This window comes from Rana temporaria, chromosome 2, assembly GCF_905171775.1.
Source record: "Rana temporaria chromosome 2, aRanTem1.1, whole genome shotgun sequence".
NCBI lineage: Eukaryota > Metazoa > Chordata > Amphibia > Anura > Ranidae > Rana > Rana temporaria.
The window spans coordinates 498,536,230-498,550,511 of record NC_053490.1 but is presented as its reverse complement, the minus strand read 5'-3'; the positions used below and the strand labels follow the sequence as shown (position 1 = coordinate 498,550,511).

The 14,282-nt window shown below is 43.4% G+C and overlaps 1 protein-coding gene across 1 annotated transcript in view; it reads left to right on the top strand.

The window, feature by feature from the left end:
• Positions 1 to 14,282, top strand: part of LTN1 (listerin E3 ubiquitin protein ligase 1) — a 165,148-nt gene that overhangs the window by 112,378 nt on the left and 38,488 nt on the right. The window contains exons 24-25 of the mRNA XM_040338841.1: positions 5,016 to 5,081; positions 12,739 to 12,925. Of these exons, the coding sequence (XP_040194775.1) occupies positions 5,016 to 5,081; positions 12,739 to 12,925 (253 nt within the window). The remainder of the gene's footprint in view (positions 1 to 5,015; positions 5,082 to 12,738; positions 12,926 to 14,282) is intronic.

The following is a 14,282-nucleotide window of genomic DNA, read 5'->3' as shown; positions in this document are numbered from 1 at the left end:
TGTGAAAGTCCGAAGGCTTTCACATTGAAGCGGTGCGCTAGCAGGAGCGCTCCAAAAGTCCTGCTAGGCGCATCTTTACCGCGGTATAGGAGCGGTGTGTTCACCGCTCCTATACCGCGCCTTCCCATTGAAATCGATGGGAAAGCGCGGCCGCTAGCGGTGGTTAAAACCTCACCGCTAGCGCCCGAATATCGTGGTAAATACGACGGTATAGCCGCGCTACAAATAGCGCGGCTATACCGTCGCCGCGGCTCCACGCCTCAATGTGAAAGCGGCCTAAAAAATGTTACATGTACAATGTACTCTGCATGACACCACTTGTTAGACTCTGCTTCAACTCTGATTCATTCATCCTGGAAGGGGCTTAATTGTTAAGGATGATGAAGCTTTTTCTGGTGTGAAATGTGTCAAAGGAGGAGGAGCTAGGTCTAGTAGGGGGTGTCAAGTGGAATGCATTGTACACATTGAATAAAGTTTATTGAAAGAAAAGAATCATCTAGTGGAGGGTCGGCTTTTCTGTGTTACTTCTATAGGGTCCACTTGAAATTTCTTCTCGGATTGTACCTTCAGTACTCTGCAAACACAAGGTATCAGGTGAGCCTGTAAGGGCATATGTCCATGACCCTTCTTTTTTAGGATGGCTGCTATATAACCCATTGTTTTAAAATGGATAAAAAAATATTACTTCATTGATTTTTGGGTAGAATGTTTACGTAAAAGCATATCCGGGAACAGATCAAATACTCGCCATCCTGACAGAGAGAGATGATTGTTGAAAGAAATATGGAAATTGTCAACAGCTGTAGGAAACTGGCAACAGATGTTACTGGAGATCCCTGTGGGAAAATCTCCACTTCAAAGACATAAATTTACCTGACATTAGTCTCCATCTATGGGGGAACACTCTATGCTTGTTAATGCAGTCCCATCTCAGGGATCTCCTTCTTCGGACATATTGAAGATGGATTCTTTGCTTTTTCAGTATAGCCATGATGAATGTTTCTTCATGTTATGAAATTAAAATGATGTAATGTTTGGTATAACATTTTTTTTTCAATGTATGCATCAGATTTGACTGCTGTATTGCAAACAGGGGTAGCAAAGGTGGCATCTCCTTCTGTGCGCTTGTCATTTAGGGAGCTACTCTAGTTTCAAGACTGGGTTAAAGGAGAACCATAGGGATGTACTATTGCTGTCCTCTCCTTTCCGAAAGAACAGAGAGCTTGCCGTGGTGACCTTTTTACTAATACTTTGAACAAGGGTTGATAAAACTTTAAAGATCCTGTAATTTTTGCTTTTTATAAGTGTAGTGTACAGCTTGCATGTAGACCACTTCATATTCATCTCTCTACTACCCCCCTAGTTCTTCTTCCCTAGTTGCAGCCTGGTGTCACTTGATATCAGACCTTGGGAAGTGGTGAGGTCACCCTTCTGTCATGTGACAGTTCTCAAGGCCTGCCAATTTGACATTAGGCTTGACTGCATTATGGCAGGAAGTTGCATGCACCTCATGCCTTTTTAAGGCACTTGTTATTTGCTGCAATGGACCCGGGCGGCATGCTGGAGGTATTAATATAAAGTGCATAAACAACAAAGAATGGTGCTGCTACCCCAGATTAATAAAACTCCTGAGCTGTCGGGTGCAGGATGTGCAGTTGCTCAGCTGCCAAACTCCATACATGCTCTTTAATCAGTCCGAATTTATTGTATCTCCATAAAAAAATATAGCAAAGGTAGACGCGTTTCAGCCGCAAAGGTCTTGGTCACAATATTGATGTACAAAAACGGCACAAAATATATACTTGTAAGAAATACTCCCCACCCCCCCACCCCCCCTTTCATTGGTCACAGAGGTTTCCAATTAAACTCTTAATTATCAAATTGATGCAATGAAATCAGAGGGAAAGGAGGATTTGGGAGTAGTTCATTAAAAAAGAAAACCACAGTAAAAATTAAAAAAATAGAATTCATAAAAAATGTGTTTCATTGAATGATAGTTTAAATGGCCAAGGGGAGAAAGAGGCAAGACAACAGAATGAGACGTGGTGGGAAAAAGAGTAATGTATATACATATGAATATACATGCGCACACATATAAAAACATACATACATGTACATACACCAATGCATAATAATAATTGATGTTAAAGCGGGGGTTCACCCTATTAAAAAAAATAAAAATAAAATTATTTTAGCATAAAATTCGGCATTGTAGCGCGAGCTACAGTATGCCGGTCTTACATTTTTTATCCCCGTACTCACTGTTTAATCCTACCTAGACGATTCCGACTGCCCACGGGGAATGGGCGTTCCAATCCAGACGGAAAGTGATTGACGGCCGGCTCTGGCGCGCCACGCTTCTCCGGAAATAGCCGAAATAGGCTTGGCTCTTCACGGCGCCTGCGCATAGCCTGTGCGCAGGCGCCGTGAAGAGCCGAGACCTACTCCGGCTGTCTTCGGGGAGCGTAACGTGCCAGAGTCGGCCGTCAATCACCCTCCCTCTTGCTAGGAACGCCCATTCCCCGCGGCAGACGGAATCGTCTAGGTACGATTAAACAGTGAGTACGGGGATAAAAAATGTAAGACCGGCATACTGTAGCTCGCGCTACGATGCCGAATTGTATGCTGAAATGTTGTTCAGCAGGGTGAACCACCGCTTTAATGTAGATCCAGGGCCCACCTGAAGTTTAACACCAGGGGGACTCTAGTTTGGATCCTGAAAATCCACCACGCCTCTCTATTCAAAGGTCGCCTACCCTTATCTCCACCCCTGGGCATTGGAGTCACTCTCTCGATGCCAGTAAACCTGAAAAAGGACAAATCGCCAGCATGGCATTCTCTAAAATGTCGTGAAGCATTTGAAATATGTTTAGCATTGGGATTTGAAGTGTCACAATAGTACTCCCCTATTCTGTTGTGTAGTGCACCCTACATACTGCAAATTGCATGCGACACAAAATATAATCTACACTATAAAACAAGTCCCACAATTTATATACTGTTAAATTTAAAAACTTTGTCCTGAACAAAAATAGTTAAATGACCTAGTAGGGGCATTCAAATGACAATACCTACATGTTTTTTTTTTATATAAAGTGATCTTGGGGAGGTGGGCCTTTAGGTAGATACTCTCTCTTTGTTCTAAGTGGCCTGACTTGGTCCCCTACGATATATACAGATACACTGTGGAGTTAATTTACTAAAATTGGCGAGTGCAAAATTTGGTGCAGCTCTGCATAGAAACCAATTTCCTTTTTTGTTTTGTCAAAGCGTAACTGAACAAGCTGAAGTTAGAAGCTGATTGGCTACAATGCACAGCTTCACCAGACTTTGCATTTTTCAGTTTTAGCAAATGTACCCCTGAAATTTCTCCTAGGGCAGCAGTTTAGCTACAACGTATCCGTATTTATTTACTTTTTACCTAACACTGATGAGACATAGCAATTATTTCATTGCTGACTGAAACAAACGGCTAACATCAGCTCTCTTACATTAATGATAACAAAGAACATTTTGCAAATCTTGTCTATTTCTTCTGCCTTTTTCTTCCCTGAGCTATGAGGGCTGCCATGGGCCCAGGCCAGTGCTCTGTAACTGCAGTCAAGAAGTGAGAGCATCAAGGAAGGCACCTACTCCAGATTCCTGTTTAACTTAAAGCGGGGGTTTACCCTAAAAAAAAAAAACAAATTCTAACATTACATTCAGCTCACTACTGACATTGACAGTATGCAGACCGTTTTTTCCGTTATTTTCCCTCTGGCTTCCGGGTAGTGAATCCCGTGGGAGTGGGCGTTCCTATGCACAGGCTAAATGATTGACGTATGACAAAAGTTTCCCCTCGGCGCATACGGCCGCGTCACGAGTTGCCGAAAGAAGCCGGACTGCGAGTCGGCTCTATACGGCGCCTGCGCACCAACGTTCGGCTTCTTTCGGCAACTCGAGACGCGGCCGTATGCGCCGAGAAGAAGCTTTTTTTCATACCTCAATCACTTAGCCTGTGCATAGGAACGCCCACTCCCGCGAGATTCACTACCCGGAACCCGGGGGGAAAATAACAAAAATAACAGTATGTACGGCAAAAAAAAAAAAAAGTTTGCATACTGTCAATGTCGGTAGTGAGCTGAATGTAATGTTAGAATTTTTTTCTAGGGTGAACCCCCGCTTTAATAATTTTGCAGCAGGAGTCATACCTGCTGAGCTCTGTACTACCTGTACTCACAACCACTAAAGATCAGAAGCTGCTAGAACTAGGCAGGCTCTGCATTAATTGAGTGAATGGCTAGACGGTACATGTGTTTTAAAATACTTAGAGCTAACTCACCCTAAGGCCCCTTTCACACTTGTACGACTTGTCCTGCTATTTGGGACTGCAAAGTAGCTTGACAAGTCGTTCCCCATGATTTCCAATGACAACCATTTATATTAGTACGACTTCAAGTCATGCCGACTTCTTCAAAGTAGTCCCTACACTACTTTGGTTCGACTTTGATGTGAGTTCAGGTTCATAGACCTCAAGTCTCCCTGAAATCAAAGTAAAATCGTGTGACTTTGAAGTCACGGTAGTGTGAATGGGGCCTTATGTGAAAATGTGAAGATGAACACAAGACACCCTCCCCTCTGTACCTTCCTCTGGGGTTGCTGAACTGTCGGCACCCGTGCAGCCTGTCCCAGTGGTCCAGGGATTTGAAATCCTCTGTTCTAATCCCCATTCTCCGTGCAGCGCTTCCAGAACTAACCAGACTAATTCTTATTAGTTAGTGTCGTCACGGTTAATTGATCTAGTTCATTCCATTAATGCTGCATTGAGAAGAGTGGGGATTTCAAATCCCCTGACTGCTGGACCGGCTGTGGTGGCGCTGACAGGCAAGTACCGCAGAGACTGGGAGGGAGGAATGGTTTCTGGTGTTTACTTCTTCTTCTTCTTTTTTTTTTTTTGTGTAAAGGCGAACTAACACTAATATTGTCCTGCAAGTTGTTCGAGCAGATATAACAAACCTGTCTGCATTTATTTACAGAATTATGGTCGATTTGCCTGTTTTTGATGAAGATCTTAAATGTGATGAAGAAGAGGAGCCTGTTTTGTAAGTCTTCAAATGCATCCAATGTTAGCCTGTTTATAATTTAATCAGCCAGGAAGATTTTATGATCTTGTATTGACAGCTCCCCCCCCCCCCCCCAAAGTATGCACTTTCTGTAGAATAGACATCTGTGTAGATGGGTCAAAAGTCAGCCGGTTCGTGTTAAACCAGACAATTACGGCCCGTGTGTACAAGACTTTAAGCCCCGTACACACAATCCGAAAATCCTACGAAAAATGCTGCTTTTGAAACGATCGTACGATAATCGGATCTTTGGTACAGAGCTTTCGACAGCCGATCAGGACAGTTCATCCGATATTATTCTATCGGACATGCAGGGAACTTTTTTTCGTACGATTTTCGTTTAATCAGTACAGCTGTCGTTCGAAAATGCAATACAAATGCATTATAACGCATTACATCACTTCTGATTTTTTTATTCTGCCGTACGAGAATTTTCGTGACTTTAGTAAACTTATCAGATTCGACGTGAGATTAGCATTACAAAAAACACGGACGATCATTCGTCCGATAATCGGATCGTATGTACCAGGCATTAGTCAGGTTACATGTTTTTTTTCCAGTGCATTCAGCAGTAAGATCTCAGTACTTCAGTTCCCAGCTCTACCCGTAAGGAAGTTTGAACGGGAAGTAAGGGTAAATCCCTCTAATGGAGCCCCAAATAGAAATAGAAGACTCAAAAGAAGTTCAAATCCTTCCCTACTCTACTTTTGGCTTGACATATATTTTAAAACACTCAATTTAAGTCTTAAAGGAAACTGCAATTATGATTTCAGGGTGCAGAAAAAAAGACCGCTTTTCCATATGTTGGCTTTCATATTCGTGTACAGACACTAATATTGTCAGTCTCTGGCCAGTAATCTGCAGAACGAACCGCTACTTTCTCTGTGGAAGCAGCTATTTTGCTTCTGCGCTTCAACACCCTTTGCTGATTCAGACAAAGCTTCTGCAACCAGAAAATCCCAGGCTTCTTCAGCAGTGGGCATTAACTTTGCCTGCAGGTTACTGGCCGGGGACTGACCGTATAAGTGGTAGTAGGGAGTCTGCACAGAGGTTTGACCGCTAAGAAATTGGGAAGCTGTAATTTTGCCCTGCCTTGAAATCATGGATGCAGTTTTCTGTATGACCTTTGATTTGGGCTTTGAAGAGAATTTTGTATAAAAATGCGAAGCCTATTTTAGAGCAAAATGCTTCATTAAAGCCAAAAACTTTGCAAGAAATTTTACTTGCCTCACACCAACATCCAGCTGCTTCCTGTAGGTGCCGATTTATGCCGCTGGCCTCACTACAGGATCCAGGATCCCAAAAAGACATTCCAGCACTGTGCAGGAGCATGTTCTTTTGGGATATAGGATCTTCATTTATTCCAATATATTTAGCTGGTTGCTTGAAGTTCAAATTTAAAGGAGATGTATGACAAAAGCTATTTTGGCCCTACTTCTGTTATGGATTACAGGAGTGCACTTCGTTCTGCACTTCTTTGACCTGTTTTCACCCAACAGCAGGCTTCCCGCTGTTGGCTGACATCACTCTGCGAGCCCAGGGCTCTGGAAAGATCCCCGATTAGTCAGGATCATCCCAGATGCCTGCACCAGCGGCTGGCTCAGCCTCTTGGCGACCTGCTGGGAAACAGAGCCAGCCACTCCTGTTCCCTGCACAGCTCGGCTCCAGTGAGCGCTGGAGGGGAAAAGCAGAGAGTCGGTGACTGACAGTCACCGGCTCTCATTGCTGAATACCATAAACTGAGCAATCGTTGGTCTTTGATCACTCAGTTTGGGGGGGGGGGGGGGGCAGGGCACAGCTGCATCTGGTATCAGTGCTACAGCCATCTAGATGGGTATGCTTGTCTATTTTGTAATGTTCCCGAACTTCTCTTTTAGGGCTGAACTCCAGAGAAAAAGCTAAATACACTGATGAAATACATATATGCAAACTGTTTTGTTTTCCCAGATGAGATGATTTGTATTTCTGGCACTCCTGTCCTGAGAGAGTTACATTTGTACCTTATATCTCCCTGGAGTTCAGAGATATATATCACTGAGTGACATAAATGGTTTTAAGAATGACCGCACTGTGAATTGCAGCCTCCTTGGCTCACAGTGATAGGGATTACATTTTCAGCCTAATTTCAATTGTGAAGGGGATTTTGGGAATTTGTACATAAAGATGTAAAAATAGGGAAAAACTGAACCAGAATTGGAAACCAGAAGAACTGGGCCAGATGAAATTGATGAGTTTGCTCCTTTTTGTTACGGTTGATGTGGTTTCCCAAAGAACTTCCCCACTTAACCGTGACTCATAGATGAGTATTGGAAGCGAGAGCGAACGATGTGTCACCTTGTACTGTGAATTGGTGGGATGATGTAGCTGGGAAAAACACTGGCCTAAAAACCTAGCAGCAAAAGTAAATGAATACCTAAAGTAAGATAAATGTTTTGGTTTTGATTAAGTAAATGTGAAAGGCGTTTATTGCTTGGAGTTATGTTCCCAGTGTGTTCCTGTTAATTATATGGAATTTCTTCTTCATCTATACAAGGTGCCAGAGTGTTGTTCCTCTGATCATCATCCGCCACAGGGGGAAAATCAGCACAGGATTTCCATTTAGTTTAGGATGACGTGTAACTCTTTTTTTATTACCCTAAACCAACTGGCTCGTTTGGATTTTCTTTTCTTTGCTAAAGAAGCATTCAGTTTAAAGTAAACCTACAGATACTTTAAAAACCCGTAAAATTGCCATATTCTTTCAAGCCACAGTTTCAATAGTAATGTAGTATGGTAGCAGGGTACCATAAACGGCTGTTGCCTTTTTAAAGTGAACCTTGCATGAAAATAGAACTAACTAGTATTTATTGTCCAGCCATATAAACTTACTACGTAGAAAAATTGGCAGGTATACAAATATATATATATATATATATATATATATTGCAGCCCGTTAGCCTAGGCACTGGCGGTGTTCCTGTTGAAGCAAGGCTAAGGCATGTCATTTGCTCCAAGACAAATTGACTGCATGCCAGTCTCTGCAGTATACATCTTTTACCTCTTTGCTGCCAAATTTGTGAGGGGTTGCTAAAAAAAATGGTGGATAGTTTTATTTTACTCCACTTTAAGCCATCCGTAGATGGATCAAACTTCAGCCAGCTCAGCAGAAACTGGCCACATTGTGAGCCATCTGTCGGCAGGCTGGTTGAATTGAAGTTGATCCATCAACCAACCTGACGTTTTTTTTCCCCGTATGATCACTGTCAAACGCTATAGCAAGCATAAGTGATCATTATTATATTTGCCGGGAAAACCTCCCACTGTCAGAATACAATAGCGCAGCAAGAGGCATTCCTCCAACACTGACTGTGTTGATGGGTGAATCGAGCAATTTTTCTTTCCTTCAACCTGTGGTTGGAGGAAAGAACTTTTGTATAATGTATGGCCCAGCTTTAAGCTCTCCCCTTCAGTTTTCAATCTCTATGCATTCATAAAATAACCACGTTCCCGTCTGTCCTCACTTTACAACGGCCGGGTCTAACCAGGGCTCAAGTCCTGCGGGAACGCGTGGGAACGGAGTTCCTGCACTTTTTTCACAGCAGGAACGCAGTTCCCTTTGCAGGACTAGAGCAGCCAAGCCGCCCGAGCCAATCCTTCACTAAGCGGCAATGCCCAGCTCGAGTCACTGTCAGGGGCAGGCGAACCTTAGTAATCCTTTGTTACTGACCGCTTCCTGTATATAGATTCATCGGGTAGTGTGCAGGTATTCCGTCACTTCCTCGATGCCGCAATGTCTCCTGGGAGCTTTTGTCATTGTTCCCAGGAGACATTGCGGAGGTCTGCCGCGAGTTATCAAGGGATTTAGAAAGAACTTGCTTAAAGTTCCCATGATAACTTGCGGCAGACCTCCGCAATGTCTCCTGGAAACAATGACAAAAACTCCCAGGAGACATTGCGGCATCGAGGAAGTGACGGAATACCCGCACACTACCCGATGAATCCATATACAGGAAGCGGCCAGTAACATAAAGGATTACTAAGGTACAGTGGATCGAAAAAACAAACATGCGGTTTAGTAATTATGCATATGAGCGTATCATTTTTTTTTTTTTGGTGGGGGAGTGAATCTTGGGTGGGAGTTCCCACACTTTTTTCCCCAGGACTTGACCCCTGGGTCTAACGATTGGCTGCCAGGCACAGAGCACTGAATTTTCGGAGAAAGGGGAATCTTTTTTCTATGTTTCAGCTCAATACAAAGTTACATAAAAGCAAAACTCTAGCCACAAAACTTGGTAGCATTCCAGACAAACCCTAACTAAGTCTAAATCTGTTCCCGCCCCCATTCTAAGACTATTCTATAAGAAAAGATGTCTATACTAACTTTTTCTGAAGCTGCTCTGGTCCAGGCACATGACTGGCTTCATGTAGAGTAGAGGCAGTGATAAACGGCTGCAGAGCCTGAATGTTGTCGTTACACATAGGCCTGCTATGGGGCAGGTGTCCCTTTTCGACACCGAAGCCGATCATGTGACTGGACCAGAGCAGCTTCAGAAGAGGTAAGTATAGACATATTTTTTTTTTTTTTACAGGGTAGATTGAATAGTTTTAGAATGGGGGTAGGAGTAGATTTAGGCTTAGTTAGGGTATGACTAGAGATCCACTTAAAACTCAGCATCTACTGCCCTACATATACTGTGTGTCCTACCATGCTCTTAAAGCTGGGGAAAGTGGAAAAATTGACCAGTGGACCCATAGGGTATTGCTATCTTAAAATATTGATGTTGATGTAAATTATCTGGTTCCTAAACAGGCAATGTCTACACCCCAGAAGATCTCAATGGCCTCATTTGCTTGTTGTGTATTGTAACAAAAATGGAAACTGAAGTGCCACACCACTGCTAAGAGATCCAGACACAATTTTATTCTGATAAAAGTCAAAAGTACATTCCAAAAAGTAGCAAATGTGTTTTTGGGGTTCAAGAGCACCCCCTTCATCAGTGCTTGGTTGACATTGTTCAGCAAATAAGCTGTTTAGAGCCGGTTCACACAGGGGCGACCTGGGATCCGACTTTAAGTTGCCCCAAGTCGTCCCAAGTCGTGTGGTTGAGAAAATCAATGGAAGTGAATGGGGCCGTCTTAATACACACTACTGAAGTCGCTCCGACTTCAGAAAAGGTTCCTGTACTACTTCAATCCGACTTGTAGGCAACTTGTACCCATTGATTTCTATGGAAATTGCCTCAGAAGTCTGATCACTGTCCTAACTGAAGTAACAATACAGGAAGATAACATACATTTCTCAGGCAAACCCCTCACTCCCACAGAGCTGATTGTTGTTTGATTGGCCACTGGAAAGCCTCCTGTCCTGGAGGCGACTTGAAGTTGCCTTGTAAATTGCCTGATGATTCATACTCAAGTCTTGTCCAAGTTGCCTCCCAAAGTCATGCTGGAAGTCGTGTTGCCCCAGTGTGAACCGGCTCTAGACATGTGCTTGCAATCACACTGGAAAAAATAATAAAGGGTCAGTTCACTTCTAGTCTATTTATAATGTTGTCAATCAAGCCTTCATGAAGGGGAACACTTTGGGCTCCCAAAAAGCGTTGGCTACTTTTTGGATTGTCTGCCTGACTTTTAGGCCTCATGCACACTGGACATTAAAATAACTTTATAAAAACGCCAGTAGCTTTGCAGTGAGGTTTTTAACATTTTTGCAATATCAGTTTTTAGCGTTTATTTATTTTTTCTCAATGGTTCAAAAACGTTAAACGCTGGTGAGCGAAGCTTTGAGTGTTTATTGGCGTTTATTGCCGTTTATCAGCGTTGGAGCGTTTTTACAGCTTAAAAACGTCTCTCGGAACCCACTAGTTGGGGTTTTTTTTACTGCTCAAAAACGCCACTGCTCAAAACTGCTGATAACAGCAGTGTGTGCATGGACGGACACATAGGATAACATGATGGGGGGAGGGGGGGTTATTGACTGTAGAATAAAACTTCTACTGCCAAAAACAGCTGCTGTAAAAACATCAAAAAACGTCCAGTGTGCATGAGACCTTATAGAAATAAAGTGGTATCTGGGCCTTTTTGCAGTGGTGTGGTTTCCATTTCTGCTATTGTGCTTTTATAGCAGTATCCTCCATTTGGTACCCTTTCTGAAACATGGATAATTGTACTCGCCCATCTCATGATGGACTATAGGGGAAAAGGGTAGCTTCTGCATAGCACAATGACCGCTCATGGGATGGGGGGGCGACGACAATGTTTTGTATGCAAACTCATGTGATCACTATGATTGGCAGTCATAGTGGTTGCATGTTTTGGGATCCCGTCAGAGTGGTTCTCTTTGGAAGGACCAGCACTCAGTGACGGCGTATTCTGAGAACTAGCAGCCTACACTGCACAGCATCTGGCTCCAGCATGTTAAGCCTCGTACACACAACTGTTTTTCCCGGCAGGAAAACTGCCAGGAGAGCATTTGGCCGGGAATCCTGCCCCTGTGTATGCTCCCTAACAGTTTTCCCGTCAGGAAAACAGCCGAGAATCCTAACGGGAAAATAGAGAACCCTGCTCTTTATTTTCTCGTCTGGTTTCCCCGCAGAGTGTTTCCTGCCGAGAAAACCGGTCGTCTGTATGCTTACCTGTCCCAGGTAAACCCGCGCATGCTCCATAAGAGTTCAATGCATTAGTGAGGGTTGTAGCAGATGGCGGCGATGGCAAAGAATGTGATTAGCGCCGGCTCCTCGTAGTCGATGATGTCACCGTGTTCTTGCCATTCAAAAGAACGGCGGTTCTTTTGAATGGCCATCTGCATGCATGGCTTTGCAAGAAAAGCTTGCCAGGAATCCCGTCAGGAAACCCGATGTTTTTTTTTTTTTTTTTTTGACAGGATTTCCGGCTGTGTGTACAGGGCCTGAGTCTGCAGATTGTGCAGACTAAAGGCCTTAAAGCGGAGCTCCACCCTAAAGTGGAACTTGCGCTGATCGTAACCCTCCCCCCCTCCGGTGTCACATTTTACACCTTTCAGGGGGGAGGGGGGTGCAGATACCTGTCTAAAGACGGGTATTTGCACCCACTTTCGGCCACACAGTTTTGGGAAAACTGCGGGCATGACGTCACCTCCCGTCCTCCCCCCGTTGTGCTCTGGGAACACTCTGCTCCCAGAGCACAGCGGTAGCCAATCAGCAGCGCAACTCGCGCATGTGCCGTAGGGAACCGGGTAGTGAAGCCGGAGCGCTTCACTTCCTGGTTCCCTCACTGAGGATGGCGGGGGGAGCAGCAGAGTGACGAGCGATCGCTCGTCCTCTGCTGCGGATGGCGCTGGACTCCAGGACAGGTAAGTGTCCTAATATTAAAAGTCAGCAGCTGCAGTATTTGTAGCTGCTGGCTTTTAATATTTTTTTTTCATGGCACATCCCCTTTAATATAAGTGAAGTTTTTTGGGTACAGTTCAGAGTGCCATCTCTGTTCCAGTGGCTGTCTGGTGCCTGAGTATGTGAGCCTTGCTGTTACTTTATGGTTAACTGTATTTTATTTATTTTTCCTTTTGTTTCTATTGTTAACACCTTTACTTCATCTTCCATTTAGTTTTATATGAGGTCTATAGTAATTAGGCAGAATCTCCTCTCTTCTGTCTACTTACTCTCCTGATGCTTGTTTGTAGATCTCCACCCGTGGCTCTCATGTGCGTCTTGGCTGTCCAGGAGGATTTAGTAGAAAATCTTCTACAAGGAATTCCAGTGGGAGAGTTTGCTGTAATCCAGCCATTACAGGAAGAGTTCTGCTTTGTTCTGGGCTATCTCCTGACATGGAAACTCATACTAATGTTCTTCAAGGCTGCATCATCTCAAGTATGTTATTATTATTGTCTCTATTGACTTTATCATTCGCAGTATATTCTGTGTATCCTAAATTGGTCACTGGTGTGTGTTCTGCAATCAGATTAAAGCCATAAACATGCCTTATTTTTAGTATCGTGTGCTTATAAAATATCCATGGTCGAATCGCATACTGCCGTGTGTGTCACTAACTATCGAAGGCTAACTTACCCTAAACTGACATTTTGAAATTTGATAGCCATACAAGTTTGAATTTTACAATTGTGCAATCCTCTTAATATTTACAAAATGTATGTCAATTTGTAGGCAAATGGGTCCTTGCGATATATACAGTAGTTGCTCAAGCAGACTACAGTCATTTATATTCTGAGCGATTTTTTTTTTTTTTATAATTCCTTTATTTTCCAAAGAAATTGTGTTTTATAGCCAAAGTAGGCAACAGAAACTTATAATATAATAAAGTAGCAAAAAGTGTCACACAATTAGATCTACATGTCAACAGGCCCAGCAATACACAGTATGGGTGGTCATGAAGAAATGGCACAGTTTTGAAAATAGTTGTCAGTGCATAGAACTGGGAAGGCATACAAGCAACTACATGGGAGACCACAATGTAGCACGTTACTGACCACCGCAGTAAAGCCTCCCTTCACAGTGGTGAGTAACAATCAGACAAGCAGGAAGTGAACAGAACAGAGAAGAAATAGAGAAACTTCTGAGCAAAAACGAACAATGAGGAAGTGAAAAGAGGAATGTCTGCAGATAAAGGATGCTTATTATAAAAAAAAAATGTCCTTTACAACCCCTTTAAGTTTTTAGAGCATGACAATTTGGAGACAGGGGAAGATGTTTTTTCCTCTGAAAGGAAGTGCCAGAACCTTATTGTAAGCATTAAAAAATACTTAATATTGCCTTTTGAAATTAACACGGTAAAGGTATATTCAACTTGCAAAGTGCATTATGCTCTGCTTCAGAGTATCAAAATGAATTAAAGGGAGAAGGGTCATCAGGCGTGTCCAGATACATGGCCTGTCTTTCCTCCATTCATGCCTTTAGCAGAGAGAATTCCGTGATGTGCCTCAGGCTTATCGCAGCGGGCTACAATTTATGAATGGGCCATAAAATGAAGGCTATGGAGTGTAGCGATAGTAGAAGACAGATTGGTTTTGGGCACTCTCTCCACTGTAAATAAGCCTCACATGTGTCTATGGAGTGAGTGCAGGAGTCCTAGCAGCTGTCCATAATCATGCCTGCGTGCTGAAAAATACAAACACCCTTTGTATGGCTTTAGGGATGAGGTAGAGCAGGGGTGCCCAACGTTTTAAAGCACAAGGGCCACTTAAGCGACTTGGTAACTGGTAGCGGGCCA